This window comes from Anopheles funestus, chromosome 3RL (genome assembly GCF_943734845.2).
Source record: "Anopheles funestus chromosome 3RL, idAnoFuneDA-416_04, whole genome shotgun sequence".
Classification (NCBI taxonomy): Eukaryota; Metazoa; Arthropoda; class Insecta; order Diptera; family Culicidae; genus Anopheles; species Anopheles funestus.
The window spans coordinates 24,753,254-24,772,579 of NC_064599.1; the positions used below are offsets into that span (position 1 = coordinate 24,753,254).

A 19,326-nucleotide genomic window follows, 5' to 3' on the forward strand; every position below is an offset into this window, starting at 1 on the left:
TCTTCAAAACTCTTCACTCACAAATCCGAAGCCATTTCAGGGTATGGATGGGCACACCACTTTAGTGTGTGCCCCTCTAGGATGAGGAAACGAATGGCCCCATGGTAGGCCGTTTGCTGGTTATTCATCATGTTGGCCATATAAAAAAACAGTCGCCTGGAAAGGGAAAAACGTAGGGTGAAAAATTAACTTCTCGCCCAGCGTGTGCCAGCACGGTAAGATGATACCGACGGGTAGAGGATTAGGTGAAACGTAGTGGTTGGAAATATTATCCCAGCTCAAGGCAGATGCGATCGTGATGGCGTTGAAACGACCTACTGCCTGCTGTGGGTCCTACCAGGATTTTGTACGCAGTACAGCCGCATCACAAACCAAGTTTAGGGCGAAGCGAAGATGTGCTAATAAAATTATAACCATTTTATGACTTTCAAAAACAACGGCCCAGAAAAACCTACGCATCACAGCTTGTGCCCGGAACGTCCCGGGAATCAGTCAAACGTTTTGTCCATGTTTATCTATCGTGTGGGCGACAGGTCCTAGGGAACCCATCAAACACCGTAAAGCCAGCATAACGAGCGAAAAGTTAAGCGGCCAATCGTCTGCCCGAAAAATCCGACAAAAACAATTGAGACCCAGCATAAAACTGGGACGGAGGTTCTTTTTTCATGTGGGGGAGGAGAATGTAGGAATTTCGGACCGGGACTACCGTTTCCGGAAAGTTATGACTTTGACAGTTCGTTTTGGAGCCTGTTGTATGGCAGATTGCCGTACGATTGTAAACCGGATGGTCATCGTATCGGATGTAAATGTGATGCCTTCTGAGATTCGTTGGGTATTGTGACCAATGGGCCTTGTTTGAAGATCTACGCAAATATACACCGGATTCAAACTACATGCAAGGAATGGATGAACGGAATTTCGAATTAAAAATTAAATTTGGAACCATACAAGTTTTTCCAAAAAGATTTCGGCATCTGAAGAATGAATTAAGTTACTAGAATTGAGTAGTATTTTGTTTTAAGTTGTGAAAAAAAACTGTTTGTAGTTAATAGCTGCGGAAGTTTTTTTAATTAATCGTTGTTCCCATTTTTTTGGTAAGCGTTTCGAGTACTTTTTTTGTATAAATTTAATTTAAACCTAAATGAATCACAATAAAATGGCTGCGAGAATTGAATTTAATTAAAAAAATGACTGTTTTACCTTTGATGTGCCTCTCTTTAACGAAAACACTAAAAAGCTCAATATTTCAACCAAAAAAGAGCGCTCATAACCATGCCACCATGATTTACTAACGTAAGCGTAACAAATAGACCACCCTGTCGCTACATTCATAACTTCCCACCCAGGTGGTGCAGTTTTGTAGACAGGTTTGATATTATCACACTTAAAAGGGTTCTGGTAAAAGGGCATTTAAAATAGTGCACCACAGAAAAACGAATAAAAAACACATACACACACACACACAAATCACCACATAAAACATAGCAATTCACGCCGATGGAACTGATATTATCGCCCGTACGGTCCATAATTGAACCACTCCGGGCGACAATATCACATATCATTGCCAATGTGCGAGAAGCTTTTTTTCTTTCGTTTGTGTGTGTGTGTGTATGTGTGTTGGTTTGCTGTACCTAGTTTAAAATGAAAAAGCTTTCACTCACCATTTCTAAAATCCAGTTATGCGAGGAAATGCTGGAAAAATGCGATAAAAACGTGCACATTTATTTTCCCTCCAGCTACGGAAGCAAATGGCTGGGTTTTTAGGACCTACCGAACGATTAACAACGCTGTGACGACGGGAAGTGGAATTGTTCGTGACAGCTTGGAAAATGATATTCTATATTAAATTGTTGATAAATGAACCTACGCGCAACTGAACCGTTTCGACATGGATGGAATTCATTTAATGATTTCGAACATGGTGCATTTGAGATAATAGAGAACCATTTTCATTTTTTTTTGTGAAATTTCTCAAAATTAAATATATGTTTTAAATCACCACAAAGTATCGCATTTCGAAATGCGTTTTTAAGTTGCTGCATAAAAATATTTTTTGTATTTAAATATTTTAATATCATTCCGAGAATAAAGGTAAAAAGCTATAATTTATTATTATCTCCTTGTTTTTCTTAGCCTAACGATTTTACAGCTCATGCCGGCCATTTTTAGGTTAATAGACTAACTTTACCACGTAGCCGAATAGTTAGCCCTTGATGTGAGATTTTTCCTTTTGCGAAAAAATATACACATTTTATCGCTCAGCCCAAAATTAAAATATCGAATTACTACTATACCTGTGTCCACAAAATATTCTGGCAGTTTTCAACTAATTTCAATTTGATTTTTCAAAAAAAAAAAAAGTAATAACAATAATAATTAATAAATTTTTGAAAATTTTACTATCAAGAACGTGCTTTAAACTTTCCGTTAAGTAAATGACTTTTTTTTAAATCTTATATTTTTTAAAATCATTTACCAGTTGAAGATTTTTCAATCGTTTCTATTACTCCAAAACTTGTTCTTTAGCTCATTGCTCAAAAATTCCTTTTCTTAAGCCTTTCCTTCTATTTTCTTGCAACTTTGTACGTACTACAAAACAATTTCCGTGCTTTTTCTCACTTTAAATCTGACAGCTCTGCACGCAAATCCATTGAAACTGGGTGGAAAGTTCTTAAATTTGCATTTCCCTTTACGACAAACCGTAACGAAACTCCTGCTAGCTTCCGGAAGCGAGTGTTTGTGCCACGGCAAAACCCGTTTGCAAACGAATCGTTGCCTTTTGTCGCACAAAACGATGTGCACGGAGCACCAACCTCCAAATGCAGAAACACTTCTCCAAACCGAAATCAGTCATCGTTCCTGTTTCAGCACAGGTACGATTCGTTTGAAGGTACGAAGAAAAACGTAATGGAAAGCGATCCCTCCCAGCCCCGGGTAGGCAGGCAAATCCTGGTGAAATATTATTTATATGCTACGAAACCACCACCTATGGGAACTCTACTCGTCCGATGAAATAAATCTTTCACAAACATTTGACAAATATTGACTGCGGCAACGGAATGGAAATGGTAACGATGCCATCCAAAATGGCAGCCGCTCACATATAGAGACAAGCACACACACACACTCGTGTGTGTGTTTATATCTTCACAACTTTACCAACCTCCAAACGTCCGTTAAGGTGGCCATTTTTTTCCCGGGTGGCATTATGCAGGCAGGCCATATATACTTTATGGGTCGTTTACGTCGCCAAGACGCTGCACCACGCAAGTGAAGGCTGGGATGACGGGTAGCCAATCGGCTACAGCGGCAGCAAGAGGATCGGTTTCGTTGAGCACAAATTTTCAAAGTAGATTTTTATGTCCGTGCCTCTATTTGCATATTATTACGTACGCGATCCAAATGTCAAGTGCGGAAGCAATTGTTGGAACCTTTTCGGCTACGGTACACGTGTGGCAAAAGGTGAGGTTTTGCATTACGTTTTGTCGCCGTGCAAATTATGAATCCTTCAAAATGCTGCCTGGTTCGATTTCATCATCTTTCGCCAAGGAAATAAAAAAAAACAAAAATAAAATGGTTCACTCCAACAGGGTAGCAGTTATAACAGATGGCTAAAGCAAGTTATTGTTTAACGCATGACAACTCGTTGTTGGATTCTATTTAACGTTTCAATTTTCCGAGAAGAGTGTCTTTTACAAGTGGTTTTGTGTGAAATTCTTGTACAAAATAAGTCTATGCGAAATAAGAGTATGTCTAGAAAACCTGTCTTCGCATTCTTGAGTGTCCCCATAAAGTCGAAATGTGAACTTTCAATCCACAACGGCCTCTTTCCAAGAAATAGACTCTCCTCAAAATCCGAGTAAATGTCATAAATCCTATGATACTGGTAACCAGAATTTAGCTATCTGCACAGATTTCAAAAGCTAAATCTTTTATTAGATAAATTTAATTTAGACATCCAAAACTCTTGGAGAACTGGATTGGTTCTTATTTGATTGGTCGATTATATGCTGTGTGCATGGGTCCGTCAAAATCCACCCTTTCACTTCAGGTGTTTTTCACGACTGCAATGTCGGGCCTCTAATACGCTATACGACCCTTAAATAGTTCTGGAAATTCGTGAGGCTAAGGACCATTCTCGACTACAGGCTTACATGAGTTAAACTCTTGATGCAAGCGCTAACTCGCTCCAACAAATACTGTTATTATATTTACCCGCTCACAGTCGTCAACTACATATTGAATGGATAGTATCTTATGAATGAAAAGTGTCTCGAGAGCTCTTAACTGTCGTGATTGTCTTTCAGGGAATAACTCGATCATATCGTAGCAAGATGTAGATAACTACAGATGTAGATGGTTGTCAATAAGTTTCATAAACTTATGTATACAATTCCTTTATTCGACCAATTATGGAGTAGGTACGTGTAGTATGATGGACAACTGCTGCTACGATTCACCCGCGTCTGAACAAAGAAACCTCTGTATTTTAACTATGATCAGATAAACAGTAGATTTTTCTATCTATAGTTTTAGTCTTCTAAACTCTGTGAGTCATTACACTCATCAAGTTGAAGACAAGATATAAAATTATTTTGTTTGAAAATTCTTTGAGAAATATACTCACTTTTATGATCAAATATTAGCAAAAACCAGTCAAAACTTGGTAAATTTTTTCATTTATTGCGAATTAGCTGTGTGCAAAAAAAAAACTTTTTTCTCATCGTTTATCGTTTCGTAACATTAAATGGCGCTGCTGTTACACTGCTCAATATCATTTCCCTAATTAATTTTTCAAACTTCTTTGCCAGAATGGTATCAACGAACGTTTTCACTAATTACACACGCTATTTCTAATTTCTGCCATTGTACCTAACTTTTAAGAACAATTATTTCCGTTAGACAAAAAAAAACAACGGCCTTTGCTAATGCTCAAAAGCAGTATATTAATTTATTAGCACATCAAAATCGAAAAGAATTACATGGAACGAAACTCATCAAACCACGGAATTCAAAAAGCACTACTGTCTTGGCCGGAATAAACGAAAGATTAGCACAAACCGCACACTCATCAATCACGAAGATAAATGATGATTATTTGTATTTATAAGCGGATACGATCTCTCTCCCCGCACACTCCAGTCGCGATTCCCCCTTCGCCCGGTGTATGTGGCCAGATGTGCTGCATGCGAATGTGATGTAATGTAATTTATACTTTCCCAAATTGGTTACTTTCCTTGTGATGTTATATTTCCCTTCTTCATTACCAGCTTGCGCCATCGATGATGGCTCCATTGCTTAGAAAAGCGTACTCATCACAAATTTTCTTTCCGTTCTCTTCTCGTTTCACAATACTTTCAGGTGATGGCGCACAACACAACCGTCCAGCTTGGTGGTGTCGCGTTCCTGGTGTGCAAAGTGGCCGGCGTGGACAGAGTGGGTGTAAATTGGGTTTGTCTAAGTGTTTGATTTGCATTTCCTTCTCACCATATTGCACTAAATTATGAAAAAAAAAATAATTACTAACACACAGAAGATCAGTTATGATTGTATTTGCATCTGTAGTGAAATGTGTATGTGTTTTGGCTATACGAATGAAAGGAAAACACTTACATGTTGATGCATTTACAATATCAATACCAATGACAGCTCCAAATTTGATTAATTAGGTAGATACTCGTATTGGATAAACCCTTTCATTGGTATATAGAAACAATTTTTCTTTTACTAAGTAGTGTACTATAATTATCAGTAGTTTACAATGCAATTTAAGCTTTTCGTAAAACAAATTTAAAAAGTTTAAATGAAGTAAAAAAAAAATTTGAACCAGCATTGCATAAGAAATTTTACTTTATAATCACTTATTTCTAAATATTGTACTTGAACTTGATACTTTTTATAAACTTTCTTATTACGAAGAAAATTGAAAAATTATAAAACGGCTGAAGTACTATAAAAGGTTACTATAAAGAAAAGAAAAGTGTTGCATGCAATTTCGCCATGCGCTGGTTCTCTTATTTTCGATACCCGCTGCATTAACGACTGACAGCAAATGTAATCAAACAAAATTGAAAATTCATGAAAATTTAGATATTTTTACGAAAATATTGAAAACTTCGTATATTTTAAGTCAATATTGGATTTTACGTTTTACAATGGCCTCATTTTATATCTTCTTTTTAATATACTTTTCATTAAGTTACAAAAACGTCAAAAATAGGCACATTCTCAAAAACTGGAGCAGCTTCCCAGCATATAATTTTAATCAGCCCATTTAAAAGTTTTAAAACATTCACCTGTTTGATTTAATATCTACCATTTTTATCGTATCTTACTTTAAGAAAACATTTACCAAATTTATTAATAACATATAAAGGCTCACACATACTTTCTATTTTTTGCTTCAATATACTTTAAAAATAATTGTTGAAATCCAACCTGAAAAAAAAATTTAATTGCAAAAAACTAAAAACATTTGTCATCCAACACCTCGAGCTTGTTTATTTTTTTGTAGATTCGAAACACGAACCATTTTGTGCCATTGTATAGCAGCGGTGCAACGTATACAATTTTTGTTTTAATTATCATTCATGTGGTGTGCAAGGCAACACAAACAATTTTCAGATCAAGTGTTTGTTGCTGTAATACGCCCCATTTCATTTGTTTGAAGCATAACAAACGAATTCTTTGAACACGTTACAACTCGTGACAATTGATAGGTTTGCACGGGATGGAAATCTCCCGTTCAATGATATTGAGTTGCAAAATATATACGCTGTCTGGATAATGAATGTATAATTGTGTGTTGCATCGTAAAAATGCAACAGAATTTCATGCCAATTAAAAATTTCCCCCCTTTCTTCAAAGGTAAAAAGAGTTTATGAAAACATCAAATGAAAAGATGAAAAGAAGGAACGAAAAAAACATTCCAGTGAAAGGTACTCATTTTGGTGGTATCAATTTTCATAGCTTTTTTTGACCAATTTTTCCCATTTTCCGCTGGTATAATGCGTTGAATTTTTTTTTTTGAAAATGGTTGCCCTCATTGGCCACCATTTTGCGGGACCACTTTCGTGCACCATTGATTTATGGCGATTATTTACGACCACCGGGGCGAACGATTTCACTGCAGTATCTGGTGCGCTAATCCTCATTAGCTTTATGCCTCGCTTTGGCCAACACACCCAGCTTGGAGCTATCTTCTTTGGTTGAAGAAAAACACATTAGCCAACCGGTTGTTTCTGCCCAGTTTCAGAAATTGCTTCGCGTTAGACTCAATAATTTAAGCAACGGTACACGGAACCGGTTGGTTTGAAGAAAAAAACTGGAGCCAAAAATCTAGGCTTCCAGTGCAACGGAATGGTATTCTAATCTTGTGGACGAATCGGATCGGCTCAAGTGGCAAGTTTAGGTGGGAAAAAAGGGACAACAAATTCGGTTGGCAAGGTAATTCGTTCGAGAAAATGAACCAATTCCAAGCACTGAGTTATAAACAAACAAAACCGAAAAATCACTTCGCGTCCGAACATTCTCTTCTTGCAAACACACACACATTGCAATGGAAGGTAAACGTTTATTCGATGAAAAATTCGGCTGTTTTTGGCGAACTTCTAACGGAGGGATTAGAAAGGAATGCCATTCGATGCCGGTTACGGTTGATCCTAACGTTCTCCCTTAAAGCTATGTTGATCCGTGGCCTGGTTTTTCCTGGTAAAGGCTCCAGACAATTTTTAATAAATAAATATCCCGAAATAAGGCTCGTTTTCTACCTTCTGCTTACCTAAGCGGTATGCACGATATGCAGTTGTATATTGCAATGAGCAAAAACAATACCGACATGTACAAACGCCACCATCTTTGTTCCTTTACGATCGTCCGCTGTAGCTGAACACAAACGAACAGGAAAAAAAATATGCACAAACCGGATTGTAAGGGTCATAATTTATCTTAATGTTCATGATAACTTATTTGCTGACGAAGGTGGAAGACATGTTGTTGTTGCTGCTTAACATTTTGAATGATTTTCCACAGTGCAAACCACGTGGGTGCAGAAGCGTATGGTTTAGCAAAAAGAAATTATTGCCCATACTTTTCACTATCCATTGCCAACGTTGCATACACACAGTTTTCAATAGTTTCAAAATAGTGCTGGACAGCGTGGAAGAAAAAAACAGATCGGAAACCACGGGAATGGACGAGGTGCACAAACACTGTTTGCATACGTTAGTGATTATTTATGAGATCCTACATCCTCCAACCAGGGCTGGCTATTGAACCGTCCATGTGATAGTATTTCTTTAGTGTCATCTTTTTGTTTTGCCCTGCAGTTGGTCCATTGTTTACCGACCATTATGCATCTGCTTTGTGTTCGAGGGTTTTTTTTGCTGCTTTCCGTACAGTAATCGAGTTGGTGTTTTAGGTTTAGGGAAACACTGGTGTGTTGCAGAAGGTCATGTTGAGCATGTGCAATGCGCACCCATAGCATCCATGGGCGTTCCGTTGTGACAGGATGCATGGCAAATGGTCATGACGGTTAGGAGCTTTTATTTGTCAAACGTGTATATGGGTGGGTGTTTACGTTACGCCTGATACGGTACCACGTGACCTCCATGATCATGTCAAGTGACGATGAAACTGTTGGCTAAAGTTCATATTAGCAGCGTTGTTCTATGACCTTGTTTCATGTTTTCATTTGACCATAATTAATAACGAAAACATGTAACTAGTAGAGTGGGAAGAAAATAAATATTTAATACTTATTTGTCGATAAGCATAATGCATATTGATGACACAATTTTTTTAGACCATACTTACTGATACAAAATTCAAATTATTGGTTAGCATAATGGGACATAGAAGGTCAGCATGGTCGAAATAATCTGACAGTTTCATTGCATTTCTTTGAAAACTCAAATTTTTTTTCGAAATCGAAAAATTTTATTGTATAACCTGGCTCGAGTCAAAGATTGGTTTTTCGTGGAGCCGAATTCAATTGTTTGGCTTAGTATGGTGTTTATCTATTGCTAGTTTTTAAGGGCAGATTTCATGTAATTTCTTCAATGTTATTTATAATCTTAATAGATTATTATTCTTCTTCTTGACTTAACGACCTCTAAAGCCATGCCGGTCATTTCTTACTAGACTTATTTTTACCATATAGCCGGATAGTCAGTCCTTGCTACGATGGAACGGCACGGATATGATTTGATACCCGTGCCTGTCGTGTGGAACCAGCGCCGTTTATCACATACACCACCGGACCGCCCAGAATAGTTTAGTCTGGTTGTTAAATAATGAATCCTAATTAATTATAAATTGCAATCAATAATTATTGGATTAAGGATATCACAACACATTACGTAAAATGAACTGTTCTACTTTCACGAAAGAACATATCCTGGAAGATTTAAACAATTCAGTTGCAAAACATTTTCGCAATTCGAAATTTGAAAACAATTGTGTGGTGTAGCTCTTTTCTGCATAACTTGTTGATAAATCAGATAATTTCCAACTGTTCCTTAACAATCCTACAGTCGTTAAGCGTTTTAACGACACAATCCATCCGCCCCTTTAAAATCTTCTATTACACCCCATCGTGATGCTAGCCATCCTATCGGCTGCAACCGCTAGTGGGTTTTTAATAGATTTTAGTTTCGCAATAAAGCCTTAAAATCCTCGCACCATAACTTTACTTTTTCCACACCGCAAAAAAGCTGTTGCTACAGCTGCCGATTAAACGACGCATTGTTACGTCCCCCGAAAAACCGAAGCAAACCTGACAGTGAATCGTTAAAAGTTTTGCGACATAAAATTAGTCGACCGAGCAATCAATAAGCAACTACGCACTTCCTTTCTTTCGGTTTCTCTCTCTCTCTCTCTCTCTCTTTCTCTCTCTCTCTCTTTTTCTCTCTCTGCCCCGTTATGGCCAAATTGCCGGTAATAACACTTCAATATTGTGCCATAAATCTTCCCAGTTTGGCTTTGGTTTACGGGAAGCAGTGGAAGCTAATGTGGGGGTTGGACAAAAGCAAGCAAATGGGAACTCTGTTTATCATATTCGATTGTCAACGTCTGCACAGGCTGCAGGCAGTGGAAGATGCTGCAGGCACTGTGGAAATTGAATGTTGATTTGACTAACGCAGACGGTTGTGCGAATAAGTGTAAGTGTTCGTTTTTTTGTTCTTCAGCTTAAGCGTAAAGCAAGATCGGTCGGAAGACGGTCTCAAATAGATCGTTTCGTGATGGATGCGTTCAAGTGGCTGTCACGATTGTTTTATCCTTGTTCGAGCAACAATAAAGCCTCGCTGCTCGCTTCTTGTGTATGTGCGTGTATTTTTATATATTTCAAGAACGAAAAATGCTTCAAACAAAAGAACAAAAAAGCATTCGGCTTCGGCAACAATCCCAGCTGATGCTAACACCCACTCGGAGCAATGGCTACCACCATTAGGAAAAATGATTGGCGATAAAATAGAACATTAAGCACGCGTTGACTCGCAAAGCAGCGATGCTTTCGGTCGAAACCGGATGCTGCAGTGTGGTTGTTGGCAGTTTTTTTTTTTCTTTTGGTTTCGCCTCTTGTGCTGCTAATACTGGCCGTCAAGAAGCAGTAACGATACGGATAGCTGATGAAAGAGCTTTTAGCTTTGAAGAATGGAAGAGTAGATGAATGTTTTGGGGTGGACGAACAACAAAAATAGCACCGAACAGCCAAACCGTTTCCAACACTATGGACAGAAGTCAAAAAATGCTCGCAGCGAAATGATGGGTGGAACAGTAGATCAGCCCACGGCAAGCAATTTAGTGGCAGGATGCTTAAGCACTGACAGTACCGGTTCGAGCGGAAAGGATGTAAACGCGAATGGGGAACCACGTCTCGTCAGACCCAAAAAATAGATCAAATATTTCTAGCACAACTTGCTTTGTAGTGGTAAAAGATAGACAGCCATGGTAAATGTGATAAATCAGTGCAATTTTTACTAGTTTGGTTTTTTTGTTGGTATTTCATTCTTCTGCTTTTTTCACAGACGAATCATCGATTGAATTTTGTCGAAATTGAATATTTCTTGCAAGAGATACTAAGCGAAAAAGTTTTCTCCATTCTTTTGAAAGGATGAATCGATAAAGAATTCGAATTTTTATTCGTTTTCTTTACAAAATACAATTCTGAAGGTATATTTTTAACATTGAAAGCTTTTAGTGATTGTGAATGAAAAATAACAGAAGTGATAAATCTGAGAAACTTAAGGAATATGTCCTGATAAATTAATATTAAAAAGTGTCAATAATCACATAATTAAAAGTAAACAAATTAATTTATTTACTTTTTATTATACAATAACGATAATGCCTTCAACAGATTTAGGAACAAGCATAAGCCAAATTCAAGGAAAGAGATAAATGTTTTTATGAAGAACATCAACCCACAAAACGCAGAAGAAGAAAACAATCAACAATGAGCTGCGATTCGGTTTGCTTCACAAATTCGATAGCGATATATTTATTTTCCGCCAAACGAATTGATTGTTATTCGTCCGTTATTACCGGAGGGAGAAGTAAACAGTACTAACGGAAAGAAAAACATAAACCGGGTAACGGTTTCACGCAGGGGAGGATTGTGATATGAGACCCAGACAACATAAAACGGGCCAAATGAAAAACATACAATTGATGAAACGTTGGAACACTTCTGGTGAAACATTTCATCATTCTTCACACGGTAAGCACACGGTACCAGAGAAAAAAAACGGCAATTGTATCTTTCGTGTGTCAAGCAACCGACAGGATGCTGCTTGATGATGGATATCGTTTCAACACTTTGCTCGTCAAACGAAATCCCGCCAAAGAATCCACCCGAAACGATGTAACCAGTTAGCGCAGAAAAACGGGCCCCAAAAATTGGCGAACTTCGCATGTAGAATATTAAAAATGTTTTAAAAGAAGTAGAAAGAATCGTACACCCACACCGATGGTACGTGAAAAGATCAAACGATGCAGGAGCGTTTGCAAAATCCGTCACAATTTAGGCTGATAGACGTCACGCACGTCAGTTTTTCCGTGCGTTGGATCCGCTTTCTCTTCGCGATGATGTGTTGGGTGTATTATTTATGAAAATCCTCAGCTGGTAAAGGTCAAAAGTAACGAAATGTTTGTTTTGATTGAGCGATTATGTTCCAACGAGAAGCTTTTTTGTTATGTTGCTTTTTGTTCATTTTTCTATCTTGATACTTGCTTGGAATTTGTACTTCATGCATGCGCAGTTTCAAGTACTTTGCTTTACTGTTTGTTTTTTTAAAAGGGTATTCAACTATTTTGGGTCTCTTACTGAAGCTATGAGAGTAAAAATTTAAAGTAAAAGAAGGAGTAGACAATGGAAAATCAAGCATTATGAACTCTGTGTCAAAGGTCATAAAGGTAAACTTTTCAAAAGTTTTTGAACAAGTATAGTCACTAAAAAGCGCCATTGTCAGTAGTACCATTTCAAAAAACAGTTGACCATAAATTGCCATGAACATAAAACATTAAAAAAAATGAAAACTCCATGGATTTGATCAAAATAATTATTAGTCGTTGGTTTCACACGATACGGCTGGACATCAAATCCCGGTCGGATCGTACTAGCGTGTCCAGGACTGACTATCCAATCACAAGTGAATTAAGACAAATAATGCCAAAAATGACAGGCCAAGACCTCTTCTAAGGTTGTATTGCCAAATACGAAGAAAAAGAAGAATATGATTTTTATTAGCATCAATGTTAAGTTAACAATCCATCACAAGTAAACATTCTCAAAGTGTTTAATTTTTATATGCTACACATTGCATATTGAGAAAAAAATATTAATGTTTTTTTTTATAAAATCATCAGATATCCAGCTTGTGCTTTTTAAAGAAAACTTTTGAAAATTATGATTAACGTTTATTTACAAAAAAGTGTAAAATTTGTTCTTTATGATAGTTGGGGCGGCACACGACAGGACCGGGTATCAAATCCCATCCGAACTGTCGCCCCGTAGCAAGGACTTACTTTACGGGTACAAGGTAAAAATAAGTCTAGTAAACCAGAAATGACCGGTTTGACCTTACAGGTCGTTAAGCCAAGTACAAATATTTGAAGATGTTCTTTTACAATTCATGGTCATTCAATCTAGTTCACAGTGATGGTTTTTAGTGTTCACTAAAAACATAAAGATGTCTGGAATTTTCAGCAGTTCGCAATATATATCAGAGCGATATAAAACTAAGATGTTACAATTTCTTCGTAGGAATTGAAGCAGTAAAACTGGTCAAATACTAAAGGAAAGAAAAATCCCAACGAAATAAAAATGATTCATTTTCACACATCCTTTTTATTTCCAATTCAAAATGTTTTGCTTGTTACAAAATAGAGGATACATTAGGCATTGAAACATAATACTGTACAAATAAATCATCTTTTCACAAGCTACCTACGTACTGTAAGAAAAGGAGTTTGATTTGGTAGGTTGCTTCATTCGGGTTGCCCGAGACCCAGCAAAACGGAAACCCAGCAGGAAGTTCCCAAGTTCAGCAAAACTCATTCATATTCATCCCTCATTTTTAACTCTATTTCGGTGCCGTACTGCCGCCCGTGGTTCGCTTTGGCCATTCCGCTCTAGAAGCAGCCGGATCGGAATCTTATCTTTCCGTTCCATTCGGTTGTCTTGCTTGCAAAACGCCTTTACGCGCGTTGTGTCTCATCGTGCCACAACTGCTACGCAACATATTGTGCGAGGTGTTCGTGAGGAGAGCGTGAAATCTAGCGATATCTGAGGTTGTTGTTTTTTTGTTGTTGCATTGTAGATAATATATTCCAGTTCCTTACGCTTTACTTGTTCCAAACCCCGCTGGCATGCTATCCAATGTTTATTGCTGTACATCCGGAGACGGACCCGTAATTGGTGGCAGAAAATGGAATCCGGGTTTTTCATGGCAACTTAGCGTAGACACTAGAACTCACACACACACACACAGTAGAGAACGTACCACGCCACACTTCCGTTTTGTGGTATTATTTACTAAATGACATCAAGATTTATCACCAACCGTCGATCACACGGTTCATCGACCACTTATGTTTGCCTTTTTCGGTTTTCTGTTTTGCTCTTCTCGGTACGGATTTTTATCATTCGGTGTTGTGTTTTTCATTCTCCACTCTTCGTTTTCTATTTACATGAACTCCGAACAAACACGCAACGCACACGGTGACCGGAATTCGTTCGACCGAAAACATTAAATTAATCGCTGATTAATGGGCGCCCCTTCGACAATGGCCGGATATGAACGAGCAGAATCAAATTTCATGGATCAGACGGCGGGACTGGCATATTCTGTCGTCCGGTGCACAAATGTACACGAACGACGAACGGTTCGCGATTCTGCACACGCCCGGTTCCAACACGTGGACGTTACAGATCAAGTTTGTGCAGCGCCGCGATCACGGTACCTATGAGTGTCAGGTAAGTGGAAAGATGCGTGAATTATTTATTTCATTTAACTGTCATCGCAAATAGTGTCAAATGTGTTTTACAGTGTATTTTCTTTATATTTGTAATTTTAAAAGCTTATTCAGATATGCTGCACATTTCGTAGGATTCTTTTATATACTTACTGATCGTGAAATGAACGACCTCAGTAGGACTTATACTTGATGAATTTCAATCGAATATCCGGGAGGTCGCATAATTTCTCTTTACTGTAACTGTGTAACGTTCTGTTCGTAAAATGTACGTGGTTATGTATAAAGCTACTTCGATTTTTGACTTAACGAATTTGTGGACGTAATTTGTCAAACTTGCTAAACCTAAGAATAAGCATTTCATTAAATATGAGTTTTTAGAGCTGTTTGACCATTTGAAGAGTCTTATTAGATCCGGCGCTACAGCTTGGGAGTCTACCACGTCCCCTCTGTCCATGTGGACGACCTAAAAGGACTTTTCCGGCAGGGTCGTCCAGTGCCATTCGAAGGACACGTTCGAACGACCGGACTGACGAATTTAATTTGCTTTATGATAGTGGGTTCATCGGACAACTCATCTGAGCATCTTCATTTCGAACGCGACTAAGAGGGTTCGTCAATTTTGGACAAATTTCGTGTCACAGAGGCGTATGTGAGTACTGGAACTATTAAAGTTTTATATAGTCTCAGTTTCGATACAAGACAATTTTCCTCAGACTGTGGAAAAATCGATTGGCAGCTCCTATCGCATATCTCAACTTCAATGTGGTTAGTGGTTCTGAGCTTTTACCAAAGATAAGCGAAGCTCTGGACGACTTCAAAAATGCCTTCGCATATCCTTTACATATGTGCCATACATAACTCTGCGTAATTCATCCGAGATTAAAAAGATAATTTGTCGTTTGAAATGATACATTTTTCGGAACGGATTCTTTGAAAACTACGGTTACAAAATGGATAAACAAGCCTTCAGTCTATAAACAAGTCTCCGATCTGTATTCAGTTGTTGAAATCTTAAATGGTTATTGACATCCTGAAGCTAGGAGTCTAGGAGGACTTTGATGCCTTCCAATCGACGTCAGCTTAGATATAGCATAACAGACAAAAACGCTAAGTTTATATTTCAATGTTGTAAATTAATAAATTGAGTCGTCCCTTAGTTCAAATACCAGCATGATGATAACATTCTTGCTACAGATATCCTTCTTCCTTCCGCTGACACAATGTACAACTTTGTAAAGATATTTAATGAAACTGCAAAACAACCATGTCCTGGAAATGTTTGTCTCGAATAAGCTATTGCTTTCGGCATCAAAGCAATCGTCGAGCCAAACGACTTGATCAAACAAACCATGCATACAGTGCCAGAAATCATCATCATGACGGTAAACTACACTAACCTATCGTGACGCGCACGTACTGCAAAATCGTTCCCAATGCTCATCGAGCATACGTAGACGGCTGCCGGGCATTTCGGGCGGCCGACGAACTTTTCAGCGCTCAGTTACAAAAGTTTCCCCATAACATTGGGAAACATTCTTCGTCTTACCATCTTGCCCGCTAGGACGTCCATCAGCATGTAAACTAAGCCAAAACGATAGTTTTAACCATTTCTGCCCCAGACACGTCACGGTGCAAACTTTTCACCGGTAGTAAACACACACACACACGCACACCATGACATATGCTGCCATGTGTTTTGGGTGAAATGAAATGAAAATTTTCATAAAACATCATCCATCCATACCCCGCCGGTTTAGTCGTACCGTACCGATGAGCGGAAGAGAACTTCATAAGTAAGCGTCACCGCCCTGTGATCCTATACTACGATCACTTTCCACCATATGCAGGGGAAGAAAATGGTGACTTGTAGTGATTTGTAGCACTTGTGACTTTTGAGCACGGAGACGGTTTTTGCAAGTAAATAGTAACGCTATCCGGCAGTTCATCAAAAGGCACCATCTTTCATTTAACCGAAGGGCCCTCAACAACGGGAGCGAAAGGGAGCAAAGAAACATTACCCACCTCGGTATGCTCGCATGAAGATGCCCAAGATGAAGTGAAAATGATTGCAGGAGCGTAAAATTAGTGGCGGATATGAAGGTTTACGAGTTTTATGAATTTATAACCGGGTCTTACCCTTTATAGCGAAACGCTGCCGGGTAAATGTTGTACAGCTCGGTGGCATGAAATTGCTTCCCCCCTTTACCGTAGACATTTACTTACCCAACACGGATGGGTGATCGCTTCATATAAACCCGAGTAAGCTGTGTTTCTTCGAAGAAATATGCTGGTGGGCTTAACAAAAAAATCGTTCTAATCTCTTCGTAATTACATACTTCCGATTGGAGTTGGCGTTCGGTTGTTTACGTCCGGGATGTAATGCGTCACACGACGCTTCGTATGCACGCTGCCAATGCACATGTTTATGTTTTATGTCGTATGTTTGAAATCGAAAACAAACTTTATGGAAATGGGGTTAATCGCTTGTAAAAGCAAGCTGAAGTTCTTGGAATGAAAAGTGGTTTTGGTAAATCCAGGAAAGCTTTTATTACAGCATCGCTTAGTTTATTAGTTGGAATACAAGAAAACTGAAAACCGACTTTCGCTTAACTTAACGGAAAGAGAAAATATTTGTGGCCTTGAGCACATATTTCTGAACTACCCAGTCAATTATTCAGTACTTTGAGGATAGGAACAAAAATTATTACAAATTCTAGGTAACTAACTTTTCCAAATCATTAATTTATTTTTATAAAGTTTAAACTGAAAATGGTTATTAGGCGTATCATTTTTTTTAACAATCAATCTTTGTATATTTGAAAATTTAATAATGTACAAAATTCTGCTAATTTGGATAAAATTTTTAACCAAATACATGACTATGTGTTCATTTTTTCTTTAGTTTTGCTATAACCCTTATTATTCAAAGTAAAGGTACTGGTACATGGCCCGCAAACTTCATGCGCAAACACAATTAATTGACAAGTTTACGTCAAAAAGATTTCGGTTCGTTTAGCCGCGTGAATTTCACATAAACGCCCGAAAAGCTTCTATCATTTTATGTTGGCGCAAACTTACTGTCATTTCTCTGCCTAAACAAATCGTGCCAAGCGAATTAAGGGTAGTTTAGTAATTTTTTTAGTTTTTCGATTGAGTAAAACTACAATGGAGAATATATGGTAATTTTCCTTAAAAATACGAACACTATTGATTATAAATGTGATGTCGTGTTTGGTGTTTGATCTATTCCTATCTGTCCGGGAGTTTTCAACCGAATGTCAAAATGTTTGCGATTGACGATTTCAGCTCGACGAGCTAAAATTCTTTTTGACGTAAAATTTGCAACTTTCTCTGTTTTCAACCACAAACTTTTTGGCTTCACGGACCGTGTACCAATGCCTTAAGAAACAACAGTGCCAAAAGGACAGTGAAACAAATTGAAAAATGCCTTTTTATACCTACCTTTAACTTTGGTTCTCTATTTTTGGTTTGTAACACCTGTATGTACACAATTAAATATTTTTTTCTTATTTATGCAATATCATAGTTTTTACCATACAGTCATTTCCAGTAAATTTGAATGCATACAGTGGGCATACATTTTTGAGTAGCCAAGTGTTTTTGGCTATAAGTCATCTGTTTTTGTCACTTATTCATTAATTTAATGGTATAAAACAGGTGTTAGTGTTGCTTATTGAACGTTTTTAATGTAACGACAGTCTTTCAATAAGGTTTATTAAAAAAATCGAGTTACTTTAGTTTAGGTGAATCGTTCCAAGCCTCAAATTTAGGAAAATATTCATTTATTCAAGCAAAACTTAAAAAACAGATACCGTGAAAAAATATGTTGTCTTAGAGTCAAAATTTGCTGGCAATGAGACAAAAATAAATGTCTTCTTCTTTAGTATGTGGTACTTTAAACTCAGGAGATGGCTTGACCCTGGTATTTCCGGATTTAATTCACTTGATGTATCCGTAGCCGGATAGTCAGTCCTTGCTATGAGAAGACGCAATGGGATTTGATATCCAGTCCTGCCGTGTAGAGACTAGCGCCACTACCACATATACTGCCGACCTTATCGTCAAAAAAAAACTAGATGTCTATATAGCAAAAGTTCAAGCAGGAGAAATTTTAAAAACATGTTTGAACAATATTTATTCACAATTCCGAATGCAAAATAAAATTTTTAAAAATGTTTATCAAAAAATTTAAATTCCCTGCAAAAATGTTTCTCAATGTCTTACTCAATCCATTCCGCAGTAATACTTTTCAACAGAATCGTGCTTATCTTTTACGTGATTTCAACTTAATAAACTCTTCCTTTTTGGCGAAATAAAAAAAGAACACGCGTGATTGGAAACAGTCGGTGTGGAAGAAATAGAATCATCACCGAAATCGAAACAAACCAAACAACAGTTCACCTAATCCGACTAATGTTACACGAACGATTATGTTTGGTACTTGGTATGCTTCGGATGAAGCGTGGTAAGTTTTTTTTTCTTTTTGCTTACGCCCTTCACCGTCATGTACGTGTTACAGTTGGCACCTTTACCTTAACTTTCGAGATGGAAGTCATAGACAGCGGCTGATATTATGCTGGTGTGGTAAAGTGTGGGAAAATTTCTGGATGCCACCCCGCGCACTCCAATGTTCGATACAATTTTTTTCTTCTTCATTTTCTCTAACTTTGGATACGTTAAGTCACGTACATGGAGCGGAATCTGATGTTTCTACCAAAATGCGGAAGTTACATTTCGGGATAACTTTGGGTTAAAAGTGTAGCCTGCATCGTGGTTAGGTGAGATGAGCTGCAGGAGCACTGGAAACAATTTAAATAAACTTTT

General features: G+C 37.8%; 2 protein-coding genes across 8 annotated transcripts in view; one reads left to right on the plus strand and one right to left on the minus strand.

Moving 5' to 3' along the window:
• LOC125772037 (bifunctional heparan sulfate N-deacetylase/N-sulfotransferase) overlaps positions 1-19,326 on the minus strand; it is a 670,071-nt gene that overhangs the window by 627,845 nt on the left and 22,900 nt on the right. The gene's annotated exons all lie outside the window — the stretch shown is intronic.
• LOC125772065 (zwei Ig domain protein zig-8) overlaps positions 1-19,326 on the plus strand; it is a 235,959-nt gene that overhangs the window by 122,104 nt on the left and 94,529 nt on the right. For 6 of the 7 annotated variants that reach the window (XM_049443399.1, XM_049443402.1, XM_049443400.1 and 3 more), the window contains 2 exons: positions 5,365-5,454; positions 14,312-14,479. In XM_049443399.1, the coding sequence (XP_049299356.1) occupies positions 5,365-5,454; positions 14,312-14,479 (258 nt within the window). The remainder of the gene's footprint in view (positions 1-5,364; positions 5,455-14,311; positions 14,480-19,326) is intronic. The other variant, XM_049443406.1, reaches the window with a different exon arrangement.